Genomic DNA, 25,928 nt, shown 5'->3' with positions numbered 1-25,928 from the left:
GTGTAATCTAGATTTGAGGGTTGCAAATATTATCTCTTTGCAGATTTAGCCATTATATCAGTATACTCTGTGGTTCCATTTTTTTTAAGTGAAGGAAATAGTGAAGCAGTTTCTATATTTTTATTTTTATATTTTTTTAAATTGTACATGTTGTACTTGGCACATTACCCCTTGTGAAATTTCAGTACTGATGTGATTGCTTATTGCAAGTATGAATTACATGAGGTATTTTTTTTTTTTTTAGGTTATGTTCTTAAGAGATAAGTCTTTTCTGAAATGCATGTTTGTAATAAAGTTTTTGGCTTAGGCTACACAAAGACAACATTCTAGGCATTTGTTTGAGAGGCAAGAGTTATACTCCAACTATCCCTTCTTTTAGAGTTATAATCCACTCACCTGGGGTAGGGGGATGGGAACTGTTGGATACCAGTGGTTTTCAGGAAAAAAATGGCATGAAGGCTCTGGGTCGGGGGGCACCGTGTGGTCTAAATATTAGAGCCATGCTTCTATTTTACCAATATATCCTTTACTTCTTCTGAATTTTTGGTGGATCTGAAAAAGGAGTTAATGATGTGGCTTAATGTCAACAAAACTGGAAGAAAACTTTTCATTTGAGCCTAGATTAAAACATGCAACTGTATTTAAAAAGCAATCAGTTTTATAAGCTAAACAAAAAAATGTTAACTCTTGGAAATTTTCTTTTCAGTCAAAAGAATTAAGAATAAGCTAAAAAGTCACTAAGAATTAGAGTCATCATTGTTGAAATAAGAAAGGTCACACTTCAAAGTCTAACAAAGGAGTGGCTCCTGTCTAATGAAGACCATTCCCACATAAAACTCAGAGTGCTTACTTTGTCATACATAGATATTTAATTTTAGTAATAACCAAAAAACATTTTGAAAAGCATTAAAATTAATTATATTTCAACTTTAAAGCAAAATGATAATGTAATAAAGATTATATTTTAATACAATACATTAAAATTTTAAGCAAACAAGATGATTTTCATCTTGATTTGCAGAAATGAATAAATTACTCAACTTTTAATAAAAATTTACTTGAGTTTTGGGGCTAAGTAATACTAGCTTTATGAAAGTTTGTTGTCTCTTTCTTAAAGAATTTATAAAATTTGTTTTAGACATGAGAAGTAACATTAAATATGATGAAAATTATTGAAGTTAATTCAGAAAAAGTATGGACTTATTATCAAGTGGTATGAGAATTATGTCAACATATTTCTAGTTTTTTAGTTTGATGATTTTGCACAAAGCAGTAATTACATTGTGTTAATGATTCTAATGGGTCATTTGGATGTTTTTTTTTTTTTTTAAAGAGAGAGTGAGAGAGGGGAGAGAGAGAGAGAGAGAGAGAGAGAGAGAGAGAGAGAGAGAGAGAGAGAGAGAGAGAGAATTTTTAATATTTATTTTTTAGTTCTCGGTGGACACAACATCTTTGTTGGTATGTGGTGCTGAGGAACGAACCCGGGCCGCACGCATGCCAGGCGAGCGTGCTACCGCTTGAGCCACATCCCCAGCCCATTTGGATGGTTTTTATACTGGAGTCTCCATGTCTTTGAATGACTCAAGTTGGAATAAAAGATAGAAAAAAGGCTACCACTTAACTTGAAATTGTGTGTCCATCTGTGTTTCCACCAAAGACACTTAAAAGTGATGAGCAATAATGTACTCCCTTTGCCCCTTTGTGTAAAAGCTACAGACTTTGCAGAAAACAGTATTTGCAACCAGGCTGAAATAGGCAATACAAAATTTTTTAAACAATTATTGAATTTCAGTGGAATTTCAGCTAAACTAACATTTCAGTGCAAGAAACATGATTGAAAAATTGTTGCTATCTAGTTTTTAAAATAATGACATGGTTTGCTATAGAACTACACATAATTGGATAAAGATTTATTTTGGACTAAAAATGGTCAAGTAACCAATATCAATCATTTTTTTTTTTTATTGTTGGTCGTTCAAAACATTACACAGTTCTTAATAATATCAATCATTTTGATAGCTCCTGGATTTTGTGATGACATCCAGGTCTTCTTAATCCTTTTATTTGAGAATGAAGACATCAAATATCTTTCACAGATGACTTTGCTCAGAATGAAATATTAAAATTATTAAAATTTAATATTCACATTCTTAACTTCGGTGAATCCTTTATAGAAAAAAAACTTTGGTGAATCCTTTATAGAACACAGATTCTGATACAAATCCTCAGCTCTTTCCATCCACCTTCCCTCTTTCACTTCTTCTCTTCCTTACACCCTATCTCCCTCCCTCCTTATTCCTTTATTGAATGTATTATGTTCCCACCACGTGCCAAGCATTCTTGGTGTCAAGAAATCCATTGAGTTTTGACATCATTTCTGGTAAACATAACAATAGCAGATTAGTTTTAAAGAAATCACTACCTATCCATGAGAATTACTGGGGAGGGTTGGATAATAGGCCAAGTCTGGTGCTTACTGTCAAAAAATGTATCTTGGCTGAGCTTACCCATAGGAACCTCAGCTCATCTTCCACTATAGCCACCTACACGTTTCTCAGCCCTGCCGAACCCAGAGAGTGAACCATCATTCCTGCTGCCCAAACACAGGCTGTTATTTATTATACCTCGTAGGTGAGGTGAAATCTGGTAAGCAGCAGCTTCATTTGGAGGGATTCCCATGTTAGGTGTGACTTGTAAGCTGGCAGCAGAGGGTGAGGGATCGCTCAGCAATTGCCTGTACCTCCCCGTGTGGGCTGGTGCTTACACCTGTAGCCTCCTGGTGAAGTTGATGGGTCACCACCTCTGGAGCAGAAAATTCTGAGTGGACAGCACTGAAGACAGAGCCCAGTCTCACAGGCTGATGGTCTATGGTGGCATAGAATGATGAGAGCTTCCAATTTGCGATATTTTGCCCTTTTGTTTATTTTTGTAGAAGCAAGAAATTCAACTGTGTGGAAGACAATGACTTGTACACTTTTGTTCTTCTGTTTGGTGTTTCTTTTGCCCACAGAGTCCTGTAAGATATTAAGTCAGGTAAGAAAAGGGGGAAAGGTGGAGGAAATGGGTGGGGAATGTAAATGGACAACAGAATCCATCAACCAGCTCTCAAGTTCCTGAGAGCCCATGTGCTAGAGAGGATGATGATGGAGTGACAGCTCTGACAGAAGAAACTGCAGCTACAGTTAACAAAAACCCATGTCAGCCAGTAGCTACAAATTATTTCCCCCCATTTTATTCTGAGATGCAATAAGATTGAAATGAAGGGTAATAAACTTCTTTCCATATCCTTTCCCTTGCTTATAGTCAGGGTGATGCTATTTCCTAAGGGGCTCTTGAAAATGTAGAGGTGGTGGAGTTACCACCATGACTGGGAGTTATTAATGGCATTTAATTGGCAGGATCTAAAACGGTTTTGGCACAGTAGTTCATCATCCTAGTCAAAATGGCAAAAGCATCTTTTTTGGGAAACTGATAATGAATAGCAAAAATGGGCCTCTCTCTGGAATATTTTCTTTCATACCATAGGTCATTTAAATTTCCCTATTAGTTGCTTATGTAAAATAAGGTGTGGAAGAAGAGTGTGAGAGAGAGACAAAAAAATATTTTGAGCATCTTGAGATCTTGAGAAGAGAGTATTATTATTTGACCACAGGTCTGAGATTGACAGGTGAAGCTTCACTCCCTTGTTTTATAGATGGAGAGATTGAGGCCAATGTTGTAGACTGTAATTTGCATGAGGTATGCACCCTGCTCAGCTACAGGGCCAAGGTGAGAACATCTGACTTCAGATTCTCAGCTTCTTGCTATTTCCATTTTAATATGTTCCTTTTTAGTAAAGCCTTCTTGAGAGAGGAGCAGGGGAGACTCAAAGTTCTTTTTAGCAGTCTTCCAAATAATATTTACTTTCTAAGTAGTTTGCCTTAACGAGTATGGGTGGGACTCTTTTCCATGACTTTCCTTCTGCCAACACAGAATGCATATCTGGTTCCAGGAGAAATTAGAGACCCTTTAGAAGCTTTTTTGCCGGAGACACTCCAACCCCACAACATGGTACTATTTCCCCTCTTAATTCAATTTTTTAATTCACAGTTTTCTTTTAAAAAATTTAATATTTATTGTTTAGTTGTAGTTGAACACAATACACTTATTTTATTTATTTTATGTGATGCTGAGGATTGAACCCAGGGCTCTAAAAGGCTTGGTGTGTACTCCACTGCTGAGCCACATTCCTAGCCTCTAATCCACAGTTTTCTACCAGACAGAATGTAGAGTGTAGACAGAGGATGGGAGGTTGGCTTTGTTTTTCTTGATTGCTGGGATCACCTCATCAGGGACATTTTATCCCTTTTTTCCTCTATTATAGAAGTTTCTGGGCCCTGAACAGTTGGGAATTGTCCCCTCTTGACTTGCCCTCGCACTGGGGCAGCCTAACCAGTTGAGCAGGCTGCCGATTTGCAATTGTCTTTTTTATGTTATTAGGTTGAGGATTGTTGGTATCTGAAGCTGAAGTGTTCCACACTGCATGCCCCCTAGAAATGAAATGATCAGAGGAGTCACATATGGCATGCTTTGGAAAATAGCTGGGAAGAATTAAATTAGGTCCTTCATTTAAGAAGACAGGTTTTCTAGAACTATTTGCAAACTTCATACCATGGCCTTCTGCCCACATACCTGATTGATATGATGTGACTTCACTGGAGTTGGTTTAATGGGTCAAGTCTCATCCAGAGTGTTGACTTCCTACTACATTTCCCATAGTGTGTTGAAGAACATGGCTCTATCAGGATGGGTTTGGGGCCCCTTGATAAGCCTATGCTTCCTTCCACTTACCTACTCTACCTGTTGCAGGTAGACATGGGCTGGCTCTTTGAAAAAAAAAAAAAAAACAACTGTTCCCTAAGGAGATAGTAAAGTCCTAGTCTCAGCCATGAGAGGAACTCCTTATATAGCCTTGTGCAGGGCACCTCATCTAGCAAGGCCTCGGTTTTCTTATCTGTAAAATAAGGGGGTTGGACTGGGTGATCGAAAGAATCTTCCAGAACTCTTAAGACTATTATTTTAGTACTCTTTTAGTGGAAGAACTTTAGCTATTCTGCTTATGTAATAAGACTTTATTCTCTTGACTATAAAATAAGTCGTATCACATCCATGATTTCAAGGATATTCAGTCCTGTGTTCCCAGAATTCAAAGAGGCCTCTAGAAGCAAAGTGAACCTTCATTCATTTCCCTGTAAATCCACCTCTGTCCACAATGTATTTTGTGGACAGAGTGTGGACTGTTCTTACTGGAGACAGAAGTGGACGCCTGCTGCGTGCAATGGGAGGGAGGGCCTAGGGGAAAATGGGGCCCCGGGCCATACTTCACAGCTCAGATTCCAGTGGCCACACTGGCCTCACAGCTGATTCAGACATAGTTATTCATCTGTGACTAAAATGAACCATTGGGATTGCATATCAACAGCTGATTTTGACATGAATTTTTTTATTTTTCTATCTAGGCTGCCAACAAAAACACGGAGAAGGTGCCTGCCAGGCCACATGGTATGTTGGCAGCAGTTCCTAATCACATGGAAGGCTGACTGGTCCTCTATTGTAACAGAAGGCCATTCTCAGTCCTCTGTCACATGGCATAGCAGATGGGACATCTTGGTAGCTTGTATTTGGACTCTATTTTTTTTTTCCTTGTGTTGAATTGTGCCTTTGACCACAGGTGTGTTCCTCTTTCCTCCCAACATTCCCTACTCCATCCTGGGCTGAGACTTCTTTGCCACAGATCCTTTGTATTGAGTGGACTCAAACCAGGGAGGTAGCTAAAAGGGATCTGTGAAAACTCATTAATGATGTGACACACTATAAGTTTCTAGAACTGGAGGGCTTCTCTAGGAACATCAGGGACAGTGGATTCCAAATGATCTGATCTGGAAGGCTTTAGCAATCTGAGGAGTTGCCCAGGGGTTTCTGTGGGCACAGGAGAGTGACCCAGTGGGCTAAGCTGTGGACTCTTCTGGCTCAATTTAACTGCGGCAATTCCACTTTTATATGTTTTATATATTAGAGTTCAGGATAAGATTCTATCAGATAGGATAGGATTTTGTTGCTGAAATATGTGATGCCCACTGATTCATTTTAATCTTCTGCCATTTTACCAAGAAAAGATACCTGACATCCACCAGATTTATGTGCCTTTACTTCAGGGACACCTTGGTGATTGGCCCAGCATAACTTAGATCTCAGAGCTTTCGATCTGATATGGACATCTTTTGTTCTTCCAGGTGTATGTGATGATGTCTGTATGGACAATTCCCATTGCAGCCAACCTTGCCCTCCAGGCACTGAGGGAAATATAGGATTTTCATGCAGGAAAAACAAATGGTACAAAGTTACTGATACCTGCCGGACTCTTAATGCCTTCAACATCTTTGAGGTAATATTCTGTCTCTCATAACATGGATTCTTTTGTGGGCTCTCTGAAAAAAGTGGAACCTTGAATTAGCAATTCATATTGGGCTTGCATTAGGGGGAAGACGAACATGAGGTGGGGTGGTAATAGGTTGTTTGTTAATACGTAAATACCTACATATCTCTACTTTCTTAATTTTGGGCATTTGTGCTTCAGTTCCTCACACCCTTTCTTGACATGAAGGAACCCAGTCATTTAGGTTAGAGCTACAATGGGTGCCACAATTGTCATAGAAAACTGCTCAGTTAGCCCTTTAATACCCCAAAGCTCTGACACACAAGGTGTCCTTCACCCACTGGCAGCAGCCCTGGAAACTTTTTTAGACATGTGGAATTTGGGCCCCACCTTGGCCTGCTAAATCAGAATCTGTTGTCTATCAAGATCCACAGGTGATTTCTGTTTTTGTTCAAATGTGAGAAGCCAGCTGGCCTAAAGGGAATGACTTTGTCATCAAACGGACATTTTCATATATACTTAATTCCATAGCTTTTTAATTAAAGTCTAATAAACTCAAGTCAAATGCTATTTCTTCTCCTTTGCTTCTTTTTCTCCTTTTCTGGCAGGAGCTTTACTATTGTGCAGGTAAATCAGCTCCTGGTTCCTTCAGAGGAGTCTCCGCTTTAGCATTTCTTTTGTTTTAGGAACATTCCTTTGTTGTTGTTGTTGTTGTTGTTGTTGTGTTTGTGCACCTCTCTAGGGAGTATTTAGTGGGTATTAGACCAGGAGTCTCTGATCAGACTTCAAGAGGCTGCCCAGTTCTAACATCTGGGGAGATTGAGCAAAGGTGTATGTGCAGACCCACACACCATATGTCTTAATATTCAAATATTTTAACTTAAAAATTGCTAAATAAGATATAACCTGTCTGCTTCCATCCCAGATTCCATTCTATTCCTCAAAGGCAGTGCACTGCCAAGGTCATGCATCTAATACCCTGAAAACAGTGCCTCTTAACCTCTTACACCCCTAGGATGGTGGTGTCATCTAGCTTTGGGGAAGAAGCCTTTCCAGGCCCTAGAAGCAGACCTGGAGTGTTGAGTAGGGCATTTACATGTCTCTAGAAGGGCAAAGGACTCTGCATTGGCATGTCTTCTAGATCCACAGATTCCTCTTCCTGTGAAAGGGTGGGCTGGAAGTCCTTTGGAGCAAGGTCAGCAAGCTTTTCTATAAAGGGCCACAGTGAATAATTTCAGTTTTGTGGGTCACATGTTCTCTGTTACTGCTATACAGCTCTTCCATTATAGTGTGAAAGCAGCCATAGACAATACTTAAGTGAATAAGCCAGTGGAGTTCCAATAAAGTTTTATTCACAAAAGAGAAAAAGCAAAAAACCAAACAAACCAAAAAAAAAAAAAAAGACAGTTACCTAGGGGCCATAGTTTACCATTTCTACCATAAAGCATGGGACCCAGAGCCTGAATCAATGGGAGATACTGTCTGTCACTGTTTTTAGACATTCTTGCATTCTTGTACCTCAGTGTCCTAATTGTTTTGTTCAATCTAGTTCAGTTATAGTCATGTCTCAGACTTTGGTTTGGGGGAATAGTAAAAATAAGCTTAAATTTCACTAGAAATCTAGTCTCTCTCTCTCTCTCTCTCTCTCTCTCTCTCTCTCTCTCTGTCTCTACACACACACACACACACACACACACACACACAGATGCACACATAGTATGTATACATAGAGGCTGTCCAAAATCTAATGTGAAAGATGACAGTTGCTGTTTTGAAGGAGGGGTTAAGGAGTAGGCCATTGGTTTTCTTTCTTTCTTTCTTTCTTTTTTTTTTTTTTTTTGGTTCATTTACCTTGGTATTGATCAAGTTATTCTACCCCAAATGTGACTTTGAAATGGAAAACAGAAAATCATTACGCAATTCACAATTGTACAATAAGCCTGGTAAATTGTGGTAAAAGTACTCTTACTCTTAACATAAACATTAAAAAATTTCTTTGTTTTGGCTGTATCTTAGGAGGACTCATATTTAGCTAAACCATTTGGAGAAACCATAAGAATAAATGAATATTCTGGAAAATCTGAGACCATAACAGATATGTTGATGCAAAAGTGTCCAAAAGATTTGTCTTGTGTGATTAAAAACATTAAGCGGTCTCCCCGGATACCAGGAAACATCGCTGTCATTGTACAGCTCTTACACAACATTTCAACAGCTCTGCTGACAGATGTTGATGAGGCAAAGATGAAGGTGAGTGGCCTTGGATATTTAGTAGAGCACTGTCTACATGGAAAAGGAATTTAGGTTACTTGAAGTATTCTCTGAGCTTCCTGGAGGCTGAAGACTTCTTCCACCTCAGTATTTCCAGTGTCTAGCACAGCAAGTGCTCAGTAAACTCTCAATGAAGACAGAAAGAATGAATAACTTGTTGAATTAACAAACATTTATAGACTGCACTTACTTGGGACTGTGGTGGACACTGGAGTCTGCTTTTCCAATTTTGGCTGCTGTAAACCTCTAAGAATCATTCTAGCTTTGTCAGAGAGAAACATCTTTCTTACTTTTATTTGTGAGTTAGAGCTGGTTACTAAAACAGAAAATAATGGAATGCCAAGAAAATAGCCATATTCTCTGCAGAAACGTTGAAATGGAACTGGATCTGTTTCTTTTGTTCAAAAAGCAAAGGGTAGTTAAAAAGTAGCTTCAGCCTCTGGGGTCAGTTTCCCATTTACTATATTCCTGTATAGGATTCTGCAACAGTTGGAATTTAACGGATGTTTTTAATCACATGATGGGTACTTGACGGGTTAAGCAAATTGTAGTTTTGCAAACTGTAATTTTTGTGAAGTGGAATTGATGATAGAAATGAGCAGATTGCCTGGGGATCTTGTTCTGATGCTGATTCTGATTCATTAAGTCTGGGGTAGGATCTGGGGTAGGAGTCTCTGCCTTTAAGAAGTTCTTAGGGGATGCCTGTGCTGCTGGTCGGAGGACCACACTTTGTAAAAGTGAATCTTGAAATGCATTGGCTGTTTGAGAGTGGCTCAGTACTAATACCAGTTCTTCCCTGGCAGAGTTACAGCACCATGGCCAACCACATTCTTAACAGCAAAAGCATTTCAAACTGGACCTTCATTCCTGAGAGAAACAGCAGCTGTGTTCTGCTTCACTCAGTCAATTCCTTTGCAAGAAAGCTTTTTGTAAGTAAACATCCCATTGACATATCAGACGTCTTCATTCACACCATGGGCACCACCATTTCTGAAGACAACACAGGAAAGAATTTCACTTTTTCCATGAAAGTTAATGACACTGGCAATGAAGTTACCGGGAGGGTGTTGATTAGTCAAGAAGAACTTCAGAAGGTGCCTTCCCCTTCTCAGATCATCAGCATTGCATTTCCAACTCTTGGGGCCATCTTGGAAGCCAGTCTTTTGGAAAGTGTCACTGCAAATGGGCTTGTTCTGTCTGTCATTTTGCCCAAGGAACTTAAAAGAATCTCACTGATTTTCGAAAAGATCAGCAAGTCAGAGGAAAGGAAGACACAGTGCGTTGGCTGGCACTCCCTGGAGAGCAGATGGGACAGGCAGGCCTGTAAAATGATTCAAGAAAACTCCCAGCAAGCTGTTTGCAAATGTTGGCCAAGCAAGTTGTTTACCTCTTTCTCAATTCTTATGTCACCTCAGACCTTGGAGAGCCCAACTCTGATTTATATCACATACATAGGCCTGGGCATTTCGATTCTCAGCCTGATCCTTTGCTTGTCCATCGAGGCCTTGGTGTGGGGTCAAGTGACGAAGACCGAGATCTCATACTTACGCCATCTGTGTATCGCTAACATTGCGGCCACCTTACTGATGGCTGATGTGTGGTTCATTGTGGCTTCCTTTCTCAGTGGTTCAGTGACACACCACAATGGGTGTGTAGCAGCAACATTTTTTGTTCATTTCTTTTACCTTTCTGTGTTTTTCTGGATGCTTGCCAAGGCACTCCTCATCCTCTATGGAATTCTGGTTGTTTTCCATACACTGCCCAAGTCAGTCCTGGTGGCATCTCTCTTTTCAGTGGGCTATGGGTGCCCTTTGGTCATTGCTGTTATTACAGTTGCTGTCACGGAGCCTGGCAAAGGCTACCTACGGCCAGAGGCCTGCTGGCTTAACTGGGACACCACCAAAGCCCTCTTGGCCTTTGTGGTCCCAGCTCTGGCCATTGTGATAGTCAACCTGATCACGGTCACACTGGTCATCACCAAGACCCAGCGAGCTGCCATTGGCAGTTCCATGTTCCAGGAAGTGAGAGCCATTGTGAGAATCAGTAAGAACATCGCCATCCTCACACCACTGCTGGGTCTGACCTGGGGATTCGGAATAGCCACAGTCATTGATGACAGCTCCCTGGCCTTCCACGTTATCTTCTCCCTGCTCAACGCATTCCAGGTAAGTCCAGATGCTTCTGCTCAAGATTGAAGTGAGAGAATAGGTGAAGAAGTTTTGTGATCAGGAGTCTGTGGCATCAGATTATACAAAAGACAATTAAATAGTATATCTGGAATAAGAAAATTAGCCTTTGTTCCAGAAAGGCCTGGATTTGAATTTTGACCCTCTTATTTACCAATAATGTTTAATAAGATCTTGGAATATTTACTTAACTTATTCAAGCATATTTCTCTTATACATAAAGTGGATATAATATCCACTTCATAGAGTTGTTTGGAAATAAAATCATGATTATGAAAGCATCAAAGTACTAAAATAATCTAAAGATCACAAGCAGGTGTCTACTAGGCTGACTTGTTACTGTTGAGAAATTAAACAATAACACCTCTCCCAAAATTTAGGGTTATAACTGGAGGTATTAAATTTTTTATTATATTTTCTGTTACTTAGAATTTTTAGTTGCCATTAGAAACCATCCTATTTTAACAAGTTGTGCTCTATAGAGTGGCATTAAAAATGTTTTCTCTTCTCTCATATCTTGTATGAATTGACAAATTTTCTATGCTAATAAAATATTTTGCATAATATAGGGGTTTGAAAATAATGTATGACAACTATGTTAATAATAGAGGATGCCTCACATTTCTATGGAAGCTATTTATTGTACTGTACATTTGTATAGCAATTAGTAATTATCAATTCCTCACACATGTTTACAAAACTAGTCATAAATAGGACTGAGGTGAGAACCCAGTTTTCCAAGTCTCAGTTCAGCATATCCCATACCTGTCCTCCGAGGGACTGTAGCTCATGTCTCATCCCACAGCACTTTCCTTTTTTGTCTCCCTTGGGGCCATCTCACCTGTGATTTTTCTTCTGGACTAGTCTGTGAGCACTTTGACCTGTCATACTAGGATGAATTGAAATTTCCATTCAATTTTTGCCCTGACTCTGGGCCAGGAGTAGTTTGGGGCTCTGTGTGTAGAAGTCATTGGGGAGCTGAGAGCAGGGCATGGGTGAGGGCCAGACATGGGGAGGGCAGAAGGCAGGGCTGAGCTGGAGCTGGCTTGTTCTGGCTCATGGGAACTGACACATTCTTAGGAATTTTGTGAGCTAGTTATAAACGCAATCCTCAGCCAAAATTAAAAAGTGCAATGAAATAAATTAAAAACAAAGATCATACTTTGAGACTAATCACTTCCTAATCATTTTTCTAGCATTTTACTATACTCTTGATTTGGGTTTGCTATATCCATATGGTGGAAATACTAAATAATGATGTTCTACTGCCCATTTCTTCCTACCTTCATGCTCAGCCATGTTGTATTGCTAGATTTAATCAGCCCCAGTGAGAGCACTTAACCATAAAGATGGGTAAATACTACAAATAAGGAGAGTTCATAGTTATTTACCAGCATCTCACTGGATCAATACATCTTCATGATGCCTAGGAAGGGAGGAGAGGAAGAGGAGTCAGTCATGGAGAGGAGATAACAGTCATGAGGTGAGAGACATAGAAAGCCGGGTAGGAAGAAGGAGGGAAGTAGATTCTTAGGATGAGAAGACACAAGAGGCAGCTGAGGCTGACAGAGCAGAAAAGAGATTCTGAAATATGCTGGGAGGCCCAGACGTGTGTGAGGAAGACTCTTCTGAAGATTTCCTGGTCCCAACCCCATGGGAGTATCTCCAATGGCTTAACCATCCCCTTTTCTATGGAGGTGTATTAGGTAGTTAGCTGCTATCTTAACAATCCATAGTTACTTCTGATTGGTATCCCCTCCTTTTATTTATGGGAGATAATTGTGGGCTGGGTGAGGTTTGGGGACCCTTTGTAGCTATTTTAGTAGGAGAAATATACAGCACATATATTAAAACCTGGGGGAACACCTTGGGATTTACTTGCTCAAATTGTGTTTTATCTACTAAAAGAAATGCAAAGATGCGGCTGATAAATTCTTATTAGGTACACTCTCTCATCCCTTCTCCTTCAGATATTCAACTTCATGACTAATCTTTTGTCTAAATCTTCTCATTAGCATTTTAGGTAACTTTCCCCAAGGGGCACAAACCAATGAGAAGTGATTTTAATTAAACATTTCCTTTACATATTTGTGGCTGTATAGGGGCAGAGTGTATCACAAGGTTATCAAACACATACACACTCAATAGAGAGACACCATCCTTATTGAGTATTTATTTTGTGTCAATCATTGTGCTAACTGTTGGGAATATAAATATAAATAAGTCAACCCCAAGGAACTGAAAATCTTATGAGGAGAGAAACTCTTCTTAGTCCTTTAGCCAAAGAATGCAGATTCTGTGGCAGAAACATGCTAGAATGGTGGTTTCCAGATCTTTAACATTTTAAATTTCTGAGCCAGCCTCATTTAGATTCTGATTCCAAATGCATCCCTAGCACCAAAACCAGGCTGACAAGTATTTATCCTAAGCATCTTTTTAAGAATAATACTTTGTAGTCCAGAGGACATTTTTTTTTTTAGTAGAAACAATGACAGGTTTTAATAATTATCATGTAGGCTAAGAGTGTCACACAAAAGAGCAATCTGATAAAAGCTATGTGTGGAGCAAGGTGTTGAATGTTTGTTGGACAGACTGGATGGAAAGGTATATATGTTCAGGGGAATGAATGAACCGTGTGGCTCTATACCTGTTTCTGTAAAGTCCTCTATCTCTCAGGTGGACTTTTACCAAACTGTTAACTGTAGGTTGGGTGTTTATTCTCCTTGATGACTCTGATTGTAACATCCTTATGGTGCCAGTTGTGTTAAACCCATGAGCCTTAACAGGCTTCTGACTGGGTTTGTATTTACTTCTGAAATTGGAGCAACTTCATAAGGAGGCCTAAGGAAAAGGTCATTATCTCACTTCCCTTTTTGATCCATAGTGTAAGTAACTGAACATTCAAGAAAACTCTTCGCTTCTCCCTCCCCCGCCGCCCCCGCCACCATGGCCAATGGATATCTCTATCACTTAATGAAAGTGGAATGTCTGAGCTTTCTTTTCCTTATCTGAAAAATGGGACTACTCCCTATCCTTCCTTGTCCAAGGAAGTTTTGTGCCAATCTGTGGTGAAAAAAGTAAGAAACTCAAATGGACTAAAATTGCAAAGGAACAACCTGTTTTTCATTTTATGGGGTCCTCCTCTTGTATGGATGGTAGGAGATTGAAGAACCAATCAATTCCCTCTATTTTATCTTCTTTGGAGCAGCTGCAATATGGTTAGAAAGTCAATCTATTTTATGATTTATTAATTTTTCTGAGTATGCATATATTTGTTTTTTCTTTGCAAAGTTTTGTAATATTCTTTGCTGTGGATGGGAGAAGGAGGTTGAGTGTGTCCTAGGAAGCTAAGCACACTTCTTTTTGCTCTTTGTTGTGGAAGTTTCTTTCATTACTTATTGTTCAGGGACTGCAAGGCTGCTGTCAATTGCCTAACTTTTTCTTGGAACATTATATTCCAATAAGAGGAATAGCTTCTGCAAAATGCTAAACACTTTTATTTTGCTCACCTTAAGAAAAATCCTTCAGATATTCCTGTATAAAGCAGGGATCTTGTTCTGTTTAGTTTGCTGAGGTTTCACAGTGTCATAAAATAGGAAATTAGGATCTTAAAATAGAAAATTAAAAGATTGAATATATTGTTTTCTTTTTACCCAAATAGTGGCGGAATAATAAATACTAATATTTATTATCATTTTGTAAATGGCTTCTCCTCCCTTTTTTATCTTTCACAGGGCTTCTTCATCCTGGTGTTTGGAACAATACTGGACCCGAAGGTACCGTATATAAATTCTTTTTTTTTATTTCTTGTGTTACCAGTACTTGGCCCTGAGATGCTCACTTGTAAAGGCCACTGAGAGTCTTTCACCTGAGTCATGTGTAGAGTCACATGAGTAGAGCACCACTGTTCCTTATAACAAAAGTGACATCTACCACCTTTTGAGCTCTTGAGAGGATAAGTATTTTATGCACATTAGTTCTAACCCTTAAAGCGATCGTGGGTATTATTACCATTTTCAATTTTACAGATGGGGAAACAGAGTGATTAAGTAGCTTGTTCAGAACTCTGCACAAACCCACCATGACCCACTGATTCAGAAAAGGGGTTTGTTCCATCTCACAGTGCCATCTTTGGGAGGATCTCTCCTTGGCTTGGAGGTTTCATTGCAGGAATTGTCTCCAATGCACAGGATAGAGCTGTTCCAAGAGGGATACCATTGTTCCTGCCCTTTGGCTTGGCACAGATAGCAAAATTCAATAGGCCAATGTTACACAGTGGATGCTTAAACTAGAGTTGCTACTACTGCTGTGTGGGGGATTACCTCCAACTCAGCTTGTTGAGGCTCAGTGGTACCTGGTTTTTTGCATTGAGGGGCTGATGATCTGAACTCAGGTCGTGTAACTGTACCTTAGCTGCAGAATTGTTTGGAGGAGTAAGTTCCTGATTTTTACCTTGAAGAGCAGTGGACTAAAGGAAGGGAATTCTTTAAACACAGATGAGTGTTGATTGTTGTAAGTGGTAGGAACAAATAAAAATTAAACAAATAAAACCTCAGATGTTTACTGAGGCTTCTGAGATTGTCCCCCCCTCCTTGTATTGTGTTGCCTCTTGGAATAGCAAACAACCCTCTCAGATATAGATACAAACACCTTCTACCAATTAAAAAAATTAATTTATAAAGTCAAAAGGGACAATACAAAGTTAGATATGCCCCCCCCAAAAAAAAACACACACACAACAAAACAAAAGCAAAACATCTTCACTGCAACAGTTGTGGCTTTTTAAAAAGTATGGATGCTAATTCTATTATTAGGTTGATATCAAAGGCTTATGAAAGAAGACTTTCACAATTGTCCTTTCAGCATTTTTTTAAGGTTATCATATCAACCTGGTAAAAATTATTGAGAGGTGAAAGCATATTAGTCTTGATATTTCTATGTACCTAATAGTTCCTAACTTAACAAAGTTCCGATTTATGAAATTTTCACTTTATGATGGTGCACAAGTGATATGCATTCAGTAGAAACTTTATTTCAAATTTTGAATTCTGATCTTTTCCTGGGCTGGAAATGTGCAGTGTGATATTCTCTCACCAGGCTGGGTGTTGGCAAGTCCCAGTCAGCCAGGTGTTGCAATGGTAAACAACTGATACTCCACTGTGTTGCTAAGCTACGATGTTCGGTAGGCTAAATGGATTAAGTTTAACTTATGATATTCGACTTACAATGGGTTTGGTTATGAGGTGTCTCCCCAAAGCTACTGTGTTAATGCAAGAATATTCAAATGTAAAATGATTGGATTGTAATTTAGTTTGAATCCCAGGAAGTAGGCATGGCGGGAGGAGGTGGGTTCCTGGTTGTTCTTTCTCGTGGCCCCCTTTGCTTTCTGACCCCACCAGAAACTGAGCAGATTTTCTCCAAGAAGGGGCCATGATGCATTGTCTCAACTTTGATGCAAATCAGTGGATTCTGCTCACCTTAGACGAACCTTTGAAACAGTGAGCTGCAAATAAACTTTTCCTCTCCTAAGTTGTTCTTGTTGGTCACACTGACACAGAACTGACTGGAACAGGTTTATGGGGATGCAGTCCCATTTGTCATTCAAGGAGCTTCTGTACTAGCTGTGTGCAATTGGGGAGTTCTTAATGCTTAGGAATCCCAGGTTCCTCAAAAGGTAAACACTCGAAAGCATTACAGGAGCCTACATGATTGATGGAAGAAAACTGTAATTTCTAGTCATCTCCAAAAACAAGAGGTAGTCAGTCAAAACCAGTGAGCATGTATGCCTCAAGGTGCTTACTATTAATTTTTAAAGTATGAATTGTGTACCTTATAAAAGTATATAATTATGCAACACAGAGTTGAAAAAGAATGGCAACAAAAAATGTAAGTAGGAGCTCTAATATATCTCCACAAATCCCAGTGGATCACTTGGTGCACTGGCCCCTGACCCCTCACTGGACCTTGGGAGTGACAAAGAAAACTGCATTTTCAGGGAAGGGTGAAGTCACCCTGAACTGGAGGGCTTTGGCATATGTTAATTGTGAAGACAGAACTTGTGCAAGGCCTTGGAATGTAAGTAACATGTTCACAGCAGAAGGAAAGTCAGAGGGAATAAGAAGAGGCACGATATTCAACAGGAGAGGAAAGGATGATCTGGAGTCAGGGGATGTGAATTCAAGTCCTGGTTGTTTCTCTTAGTAGCTAGAAGATTTTAGATGTCAATCTTGAAGCCTTAATTTCCTCAGTTGTAGAATGGGGATGATAATATTTATCCTGCAGGGTTTTTTTTTTTTTGGTGGGGGGTAAAACAATATGACAACTGTGAAAAGCACTTTAAAGTTATAAAAGCAAATGTAATTGTTACTTAATATTCTTACTTACTTGATTCCATGGACTGTAGCTATGTTGGATAGTACTTTCTTTTTTCATCTAGAAATGGGTGGAATCATTGACAAATCGTGGAAGTGATTAACTATTTAAATGTTCCAAAAATAAAATAAAGTACAATAAATAAATTAAAGCCTTATGTTTGAAATCCTCAAGCTTGTGGCCAACTTTACTTCTTAGCCATTAGGTCCAGGCTTAAGTTCCTGAATATGAATCTCCTAAGCCAGTTCTACCCCTCCTGTCTCCCCCAAGGTCCCAATTCCTTCCCAGACCATTCCACCAGGTTACTGATCCCTCTGTGTTCTACCAATAGGGACCCGGCTGGTAACATTCCCTTGTCACAGTATTTGCCAGGTTCAGGTACATGTATTAACTTCATATAACCTTTTAATTCTTAACTCCTTTTGTTAAATATCCAGATAAGAGAAGCCTTAAAGGGTCGAGTGAACTCTGTGAAATGGATCGCCAGAATATCAGAGGTAAAGCTCTCCTGTGCATTTTTTTGCATTGCTAAACCAGCAAGATAACAGTGCAGAACTAGCACCTCAACACTCTGTAATTTGTTTTTTCCCCAAGTGAGTGTTCATATTCTTTCTGAGTACAAGATTTACAGATAAATGAAATCTTGAAATCCAGAGAAATTAAAGTAGGCCTAAATGCACTTAGAGGTGAGTAACAAGGTGGCAGGTTTGGAGATGTAAGAGAGCACAGGATGAAAGAGAGAAATGAGGGGAGCTGAGAAGTCTGATCCCACCAGACTTATGGTCCTCTGCTGATCAGTTGCATGACATTCACAGTGTGAAAATTTCAGGGAGTCATATTCTGATCCCACACAAAGAACTTCTTGAGAGCTTGGTTTTCAAGATGGGCCAGTTGCCATGGTAACTGGAGTTAAGTAGGCTGGGGCTCAGTTCAAGGAGGTTGCAGAGAAGCTTCAGTCATTATTATCTAATAGGATAGACCATAACATGCCCTTTAACATATATTCTATTCTTATAACTTAGAAACCATTTATTGTTAAGCAAACTTGTTCTGAGTTAGAGAAAATCTGGAACTTTCTAGATGGCAGCAAAAAGGGATTCGAGGTTAACCTAAGACATAGACCAGCAACAAGAGAGGAGGTGATCTAGAGTTTTCCAGGCCACATCTGAAAGGACCAACACCACCCGTCAAGAGCTGGTGCTACAGAAGATAGGGACATGGTGGGTGACAGGTCATTCTGGGACTGTGTACCTGTGGCCCTGAGTAGCACTGTTATCACCTTTCCCTATGTCCCTTGCCTTCCCATTCTCTTTTCTTTGACTTCTTTTGTCTCCTTCTTATCTTCTCTCCCTTTTCTTCCTTTTCTTTGCTTATTGCATCTACCCTTACTTTTACCTAAGCTTTGATCTTGTTCTTAGTCCTTGGTTTCTACACCTGGGAGATGACTGACTTCTCTATATTCCTTCCAGCTAAAGACAGAAAAAAAGAGGCAAATTTACTGAGCATTGACACTAATAATTATTTAAAGCAGTCGCTTTCAACCTCAGCCACACATGAGAATCAACTGGGAAGATTAAAAAAAATGGGGTTACTGGGTCATATTCCTGGATGGGTCTGAAGTATGCCTTGGGTTTGGGGAGTTTTGACAGCTTCCCAGGTGATTCTAATGTACAGTCAAGGCTGAGATGCATTCATCAAAAGCCTTCTGAAAGGATCTTTGCTTCATAAATACTGCTTCCTACCAGTGCACCTGATTTAAGCATACCCCTCTGTCACCTGTCCACGGTCACAGCGCTCTCGGGGCACTGTCTTGATCTCTTCCAGGTTAGTACTACTCTTTTTTAAAAAATGTGCTTTCAGTATTGGTCCATTCAGGCCACCAAAGGGAAAGTCTACCTTTCTGTGACAAAGAAAAAGTGTCATCTTGCCCATTTCTCTTTGGTTTTTAAATGAATAAGTCCAAACAATACTCAGTACTTTATTGTGAGTTGTCTATAGGCTGTCAGTGGTTTTCAATGCCAGCTGCACATTAGAAGCATCAAAGGAACTTTAAAAAAAAATACCATAGTCCAGGCCTCACTGAAGAAAAATTACATCAGAAACTCTTGGGTTTTAGGGCCTAAGCATGTCTTTAAACTGCAGTAATTCTAATGCACGGCTGGGGTTAGAATTCATGGGTCTAAGTACTAGGTACCTTTGGCTCACTTCTTGAAATCCTTCCTGCATTCTGCTCACTAGCTTATTAGCTTTATCAACCTGCTCAGAAGATGGAAGCAGGAATGGTCTATCATCTGTTCTCCTCTCCAGCTTTGTCAGCCCCTGATTCGTAGGTAGCAATCTTCTACATCCAGGTTTAACTCACCCTGGGTAGTACTTGCCTGGACAGGGTCAGTCCCAATACCCTACACCCAGGATAATAAATGCTCTTCTGTGGTTATATTACATCTAATATCAGGAATTAGCCTATGGTAATGGGATAGTAAATCTACTAGTGTATTAGTGTGTTACTTCTCTTAGGCAACATATACCTAAAACATACCTAAAAGATATATTTTCAATACATGTACATCTGAAGGGAATGACTTTAATGTTGAGGATTTCAGCAGATCAGATGAGAAGGGGAGCTTGGGGTCCGAGAACCATTCTACACCATCCTCTCTGTGTTCCTCCCTTCCCAGGACCCCAACTAGGGACTCTTTCAAGAGAGGCATCCAGGCAGGCCTGGCCAGAGAGGAGGAGGACCTTTCACACTAGCCTGTTCCTGTGTTGTTAGTGGTTCTAATATAAAGAGGAGAAAGGGTGAAGTTAAAAGATAAAATAAATCTCTGCTTTAAATCTTCGAGTGCTTTAAATTACTGTGATAATTGCAAACAAACTGATAATGATAAGCACAATTATACTTTGTCTTTCATAGGACCTTTCTTCTGAATTCTCTTGTCAACCCACCAAAGGGCCAAGCTAACAAACTACATGCATTCCTAACTCAGGAGGTGAGTGCAAAGCAAAAGGGTCTCCACGCATGTGCCGTACGTGTGGCACTTCTTTCAAAAATGATAATTCGATTGTAATTAGAAATGATTTTTTCTTGATTGAAAGGATTCTTTCATACAATCTATTGTCACTTTGGTATAGCTAGAAATTCATTCACATTTCCAGTTCTTGAGCTACTGAAATTTTTGCCATCCTTGCAAAACCATCAGGCATGTCTGAGAAGGCTTGTGAATTAGAGCACTGAGCACAGGTGCCCGCTCTGCTTAACTGCTCCCTCTCTTCCATCTGTCCCCTAGTTTCCCATTCTAGGACATCATAAATTATATAAGCAATGTCCCCAAATTTCCCACTGTCACCTCTCTCTTTTTTCTCATCTTAAAAGATCAAGAAATTAAGATGGAACATATTTGGGAGAGGCACTAGGAGTAATGTAAAAGTTGGTTTACATTTGAGGTAGTGTCTGAAAAATGGACAGAAAAATGTATATAGAGAGAGTTAGAGAAGGGAGCTACAGGGGGGAAACAAGCTCAGAGACATCTAGACAGAGGGACATGGTGACTCAGAGTTGAAGACAGCATTCTCCATACATGGACATGTGTAGGTACGCTGTCCCAATCCTGTGGCCTGATGTCCCTCTAGATCTAGAAAGGGAAGAGCAGAGAGGGAGACAGACACAGGATTCACAGAGACAGGGAGATGCAGCACAGAGAAGCTGAATGGTGCATAGGGACACTCAGACACACGGAATTAGGTAGAGGGAATGACTACACAGATGCACACAGAGTGACAGAAACAGAAATGGAGGCAGACCAATTCAGGCCTGCAGAGGGAGCCTCCTACCCCTTACTCCAGGCTCCAGCAGCCTTTGGGCCTTAGGCAATGCCCAGGGCCTAGTGCAGGGAAAAGGAAGGGTCTTTCCTAAGAGAAGTTTGGTTTGGAACCCAACACTTGTAGGCAATAGAACAAGTTTGTTCTCTGGATTCTGGAATGGCCTCAAGAGAAGAGACTCTCCATCTGCCAAGAGGGCTCTACCCAAAGGTTCAAGAAAGAGTGAGCTTTATAATGCAATTGTTGTGAGTAGCCTTTGGGTTTTCCTACATGTACATTGAAGCTGTGATTTTCTGTTCATGACAAGGTTGTTCATTCCAGGAATGGCAGACCCGAAAGAAGAAATGTGCTTATTCCTGTCTTCTTGCCACCAGAGAGAATGAAGGAAACCTCACGCCGTGGAGCTGTCAGAGGAGGGCACGAAATGTGCGGAGGATGGAAGTCCTTCTTCTGAGTTGTTCTGTGCTACTGAATACGTCTTGCCCATGAACCATATATATACAGATGTGACTCCTTTGGTCATAAGCCAAGTGAAAATCATAGAGTTTGAATCAGAAAGAAAAAACAAAACAAAACAAAACCCTATTTCAAGTCAAGGAGGCAGAAGCCTGGAGTTGTGAGCACAGCTAATCAAAGGTTGAGCCAGAGGCAGAAGCCCAAGTCTGTGGACTCCCAGTTCTTGACTTTCTCTCCAAGATCAGGTAGCCACTGAAGGGCTTTCTGTTTATACTTTCTGTCACCAACACTGTATATTTGAAGCCTGTGATGGGGAAAGGGAATATCATATTTCAAGGTCAAAGCTGCTCATTTTCTTAACTTTGTATGTAAACAAATTTAACCTTCAAACCAGGTGTTGCTTGATAGAGAACAATGTTATAGGTAGAAGCCCCTTTACAGAGTAAGTGCATTGCCAGCTGCCGCAGGAGAAAACCAAGGAACAGTGGATGATCCCAATTATCTCACCAAGAAGCCAGTGTTATTGATGTTCCAGTAGAAATGGGAATGTGAGGCTCGCTTTGTGCACGAGTAGTGTCTCTTTATTTCTGGTTTGTTTTTTTTTTTTGCTCCAAGGAATCTTCCTCTAAGTGAGAAGTTTGAGAAGGCAAAGGAATAATAAAGAGATTCATCAGAAGGTAGAAAAAATGCATCAACCCGGAGAAAGAATGATCTTACAAGAGGCATTGCTTATATTGGGACAACAATAGCATTCTTCTCAAATGGAGTCAGAAAGTGGTTTGAATTTGTCTTTTAACAATAGACCTGAAGAGACTTTTTAAGAGGAGGTGAGATAGGCATAGCCCTGATTTTTCTCAGTGCACAGAAATTAGGCATCAAGAAATGCCACTTATCCAGAGTCAATATATTGAGGCAAAGATGGAATCTTATAAAGCCAAGTAGTTAGATGACTGTAAATCTGGACAGACTTTAGAAAAGGCGAAATCTTATTGCCTCATTTTACAGCTGAGGATTCTGAGTACAGGGACAGAAGGAGGGATTAGCCTGTTGTTTGTATCATGCATTAAGCAGTCACAGCTGGTATGAAAACACTACAGTGTACTCACTTCTGGAGATAGGATATTGGGAAACATACCCCACCATGCTCATCATTAAACCAAGAAAGGCCAGTGGATGGTACAAGAAACTACAGAATTATTTGGGGACTCTGTGAAGAAGTTGTGCTCACTCTTCTGCAGCCCCAAACTACTCTGTACCATCTTAGAAAATGTCGAGGAACTGCATGGGATAGGTTGGCTCCTGATGACCTTGACAGGGATACATGCAGTATCCTGCTTACACCTCACAAAGGGGATGACTTGGTCAGGTGGACCAAGGAGAAATTGGTGCTAACACTGCGTAAGGCAGACTCATGGGTAGAGTACTTTATTTATGGCCATCCTTGGGAAAGTCATTTATATTCCTTAGACTACTTTTCTGTAAATTGAAGATAATAAAACCTACCTCAGAGGATTACTGTAAAGATTAAATGTACAAATGCAGGTATTTAGAATAGTACTTGGCAAATATTAATTGCTCATCAAATGTTGATTTTTTAAAAGAGTACTTGTGAAAATGTGTACACATACAAACACACGTAACACAAAAAATGTATAGCTCTGCTCTTTGCATGAGATTGGATGTAGATATGCCCACAGGAACTAGTTGACTGACTGTTAAATAAAAGAGTCAAGCATTCAATTTGGTCTGTTCAATGTTAGAGTTATCAGTCAACAAAATCTGCTGAGTTTACTACCATAGAATGAGCCTTTTATCCAGTGCTACTCTGATAATGATACATGGTTCCCTGCCTTGGAAACAAGAGTGTGTGGCACAGGGCTCTAAGCCCTGTCCTTGTCTAAGGTTAGCTTCACTTTCTTTTTTTCCGGAGAAGTATTCCCTGATTGGTCTAACCAGAAATGCTGATCCTCCTTCCTTAATGTTTTATGTGATTTATAACCTGTCCCATTCACTTTACATCGGTATATATTGTGTTATATTGTTTACTTTGAGTCCTTTATGTGCATAAATTTTCTTTCCCAGATGAGACTGTAAAACCTTGTTGCTCACTGTGTTACCTACTTTCACATGCTTATAGAGCAGAGCAAGGTGCTTTGTATATAGAATGTGTTCACTAAATATGTAAAGTCCTTTGGTTACACAACCTCTTGATACTGGTTTTTCCAAATCTCAAATGACCTAGTGCTTAACTAGTGACCTAAATAAATCTGACCTATTTCAACAAACATTGCCTCCTTGACCATCATTACTGTAAAATGTGTAATAGAATTTCCTTTTATTTATTTCTCTATTGTCCATACCTTCCTCTGGTAACATCTAAAGGCAGGTTTGCATCAGATCTTTGAGGGAAGGAATGCCTGTAAATAGAAGACCCCAGAATTACTATGTATGAAATTATTTGGTAGTGAGAAGAACAATTTAAAGTAGCTACGCAACCTGAGTCATATCAAGTGAAGTTTCCCACAAGTGCAGACTATGTGGACAATGTATTCTAGGTCTGAGTTACCTACAGCCAGGTGGAGGCTCAATAAGAACTACTGTTCCTCATCATGAAATAAATAAATAAATCTCTCTGGTGTCAAGCTAGAGATTAGATAATGATTTTCTGATGTAATTATCTAAAAGTCACCCCCTTTGTGAGATGTGCAGGACATTGCATGTGTCATCGCCAAGGTTCATCGGGAGTTAACCTATTCTGTGCAGTTCCTCAACGCTTCCCAAGACGGCGCAGGGTAAGTTTCTGGCTATAGAAAATTCAGCCAGTTTTTTCCAAGTTCAACATCAGTATAGGCAGAAAAGCAATAAAAACCTTTTAAAATCATCAGCGATAGTGATGCAACCTTGCATATTATCACTCTCCTACTCACACCAGTGTAGTAGGTGGAACACAGAGTCTCATGTCATCATCTGAGGTAAAGATGAGGAATGGCAGGACAAACAGGTGACTCACTTTAATGGATCTGCTTCAGACAAGAGAAACCTGTAATTTCTCTCAGGTGTGCTTGACGGACCCACTGTGGAGTGAATCACACACTTACACAAGCCTTGAAGCTGTGGGCAGCTATACTGTTGTCAGATTGGCTTCTTACAATAGGCGGCTGGTTCTCACCAGGGCCTCCCGGACTTCCCTTCCAAAAGATGAAAAAGATGGGTCATGGCCACTGAAGGAAGACTGTGGGGGGCACCAGTGTGGGCACACGTGATGCCGGGGCATGATGGTAGGAACTCAGTGCCAACCTGCCAGCTGGGTGATTCTCCACCTCCCGGCTGCTAGATCTACTTCCTGGATTCCGTGAGTACCTGTCCCAAGCCCACACCTCTTTTCTCCTGAAGAAAGAAATGTTTTTGAATATGTTCCAGCATGGGAGAAATGTGTGATTTATGATGGTATTTTCTGGGATGCTTGATTCTGCAGGATCCTTCCCGAACACTATTTAGAAACTGGCCAGCTCCAAGTTGGACTGTTTCCTAAGTCTCTTTTATGTTTGTTTTTCTTCAAAGAGTCATCGGTCAGGCTCTAATTGCTCACTTCTAGGAGTGAAAAATGAAAAACATCCTGTCAGGCAATTAGACTCACTGTCCCTGAATTGTCCTCTTGCATGATAAAATTCAATTCCCTTTCTTTAGACTGAATGCAAAGCTGAATGTTTTTTAAAAAACATTCTTTAGTGGTTTCTTCTTTAAGAGGCTGACAAAGCTGTCTTTATAATAACTTAAGACATTTCTTCCTCTTACTGTTAAAACCTATTGCAGAGGTATTTCCCTTCCTTTGAGGGGACAGTGATGTACTGTTTGAAGTCTCATATTCCTTAGATTATGAGATAAATCGTGAAAGCTCTAAATTGTTGTGTCCCTAGATGCTAGTTGTGTGTGTGTGTGAGTGTGTGTGTGTGTGAGAGAGAGAGAGAGAGTGCACGCGTGTGCACACATTTAGCTTTCTTCATGAGAGAGAATAATTGCTGGGACTATAAGTTTCTTTGAAATTATGGCAAATACCAGGATAGTTGATGAGCTGTGTGGATGCCTCCCAACTCTGAGTTTTGTGATCTTGAGACCTATCAGAATTTGGATTCAGACTAATCTCAGAAAAAAGATACTGAGCTACAAAAAGATTATCTGGAAGCCATCTAAAATAGCCAAGGAAGAGATGTCCCCAATTCTAATAGATCTTGCTACCTTTCTTTTCCCCAAGGTTCTGTATGAAGTACCCTATCCTACGCAAGAGAGAACCACTAAGAGTAACTAAAGAGAATCTATTATTGAGGCCAAGAAATAGTGGTTTTTAAACACATAAACAACTCACTTATCCATCTGAGGTTATAATCAGAATTCTAATTGCAGTAATGGAG

At 39.9% G+C, this 25,928-nt stretch overlaps 1 protein-coding gene across 1 annotated transcript; it reads left to right on the top strand.

The window, feature by feature from the left end:
• Positions 1 to 2,961: 2,961 nt before the first annotated feature.
• LOC101971668 (adhesion G-protein coupled receptor F2) lies at positions 2,962 to 24,782 on the top strand. The gene is made up of 9 exons (XM_078018520.1): positions 2,962 to 3,033; positions 5,499 to 5,541; positions 6,273 to 6,424; positions 8,432 to 8,665; positions 9,490 to 10,851; positions 14,607 to 14,648; positions 17,682 to 17,741; positions 24,229 to 24,311; positions 24,674 to 24,782. Exons 1-9 carry the CDS (start codon positions 2,962 to 2,964, stop codon positions 24,780 to 24,782), a joined length of 2,157 nt encoding a protein of 718 aa, XP_077874646.1.
• The last annotated feature ends 1,146 nt before the right edge of the window (positions 24,783 to 25,928 follow it).

This window comes from Ictidomys tridecemlineatus, chromosome 8 (assembly GCF_052094955.1).
Source record: "Ictidomys tridecemlineatus isolate mIctTri1 chromosome 8, mIctTri1.hap1, whole genome shotgun sequence".
NCBI classification, from domain to species: Eukaryota; Metazoa; Chordata; class Mammalia; order Rodentia; family Sciuridae; genus Ictidomys; species Ictidomys tridecemlineatus.
The sequence above is the reverse complement of the archived record's forward strand: the minus strand, read 5'-3'. Positions and strand labels throughout refer to the sequence as shown.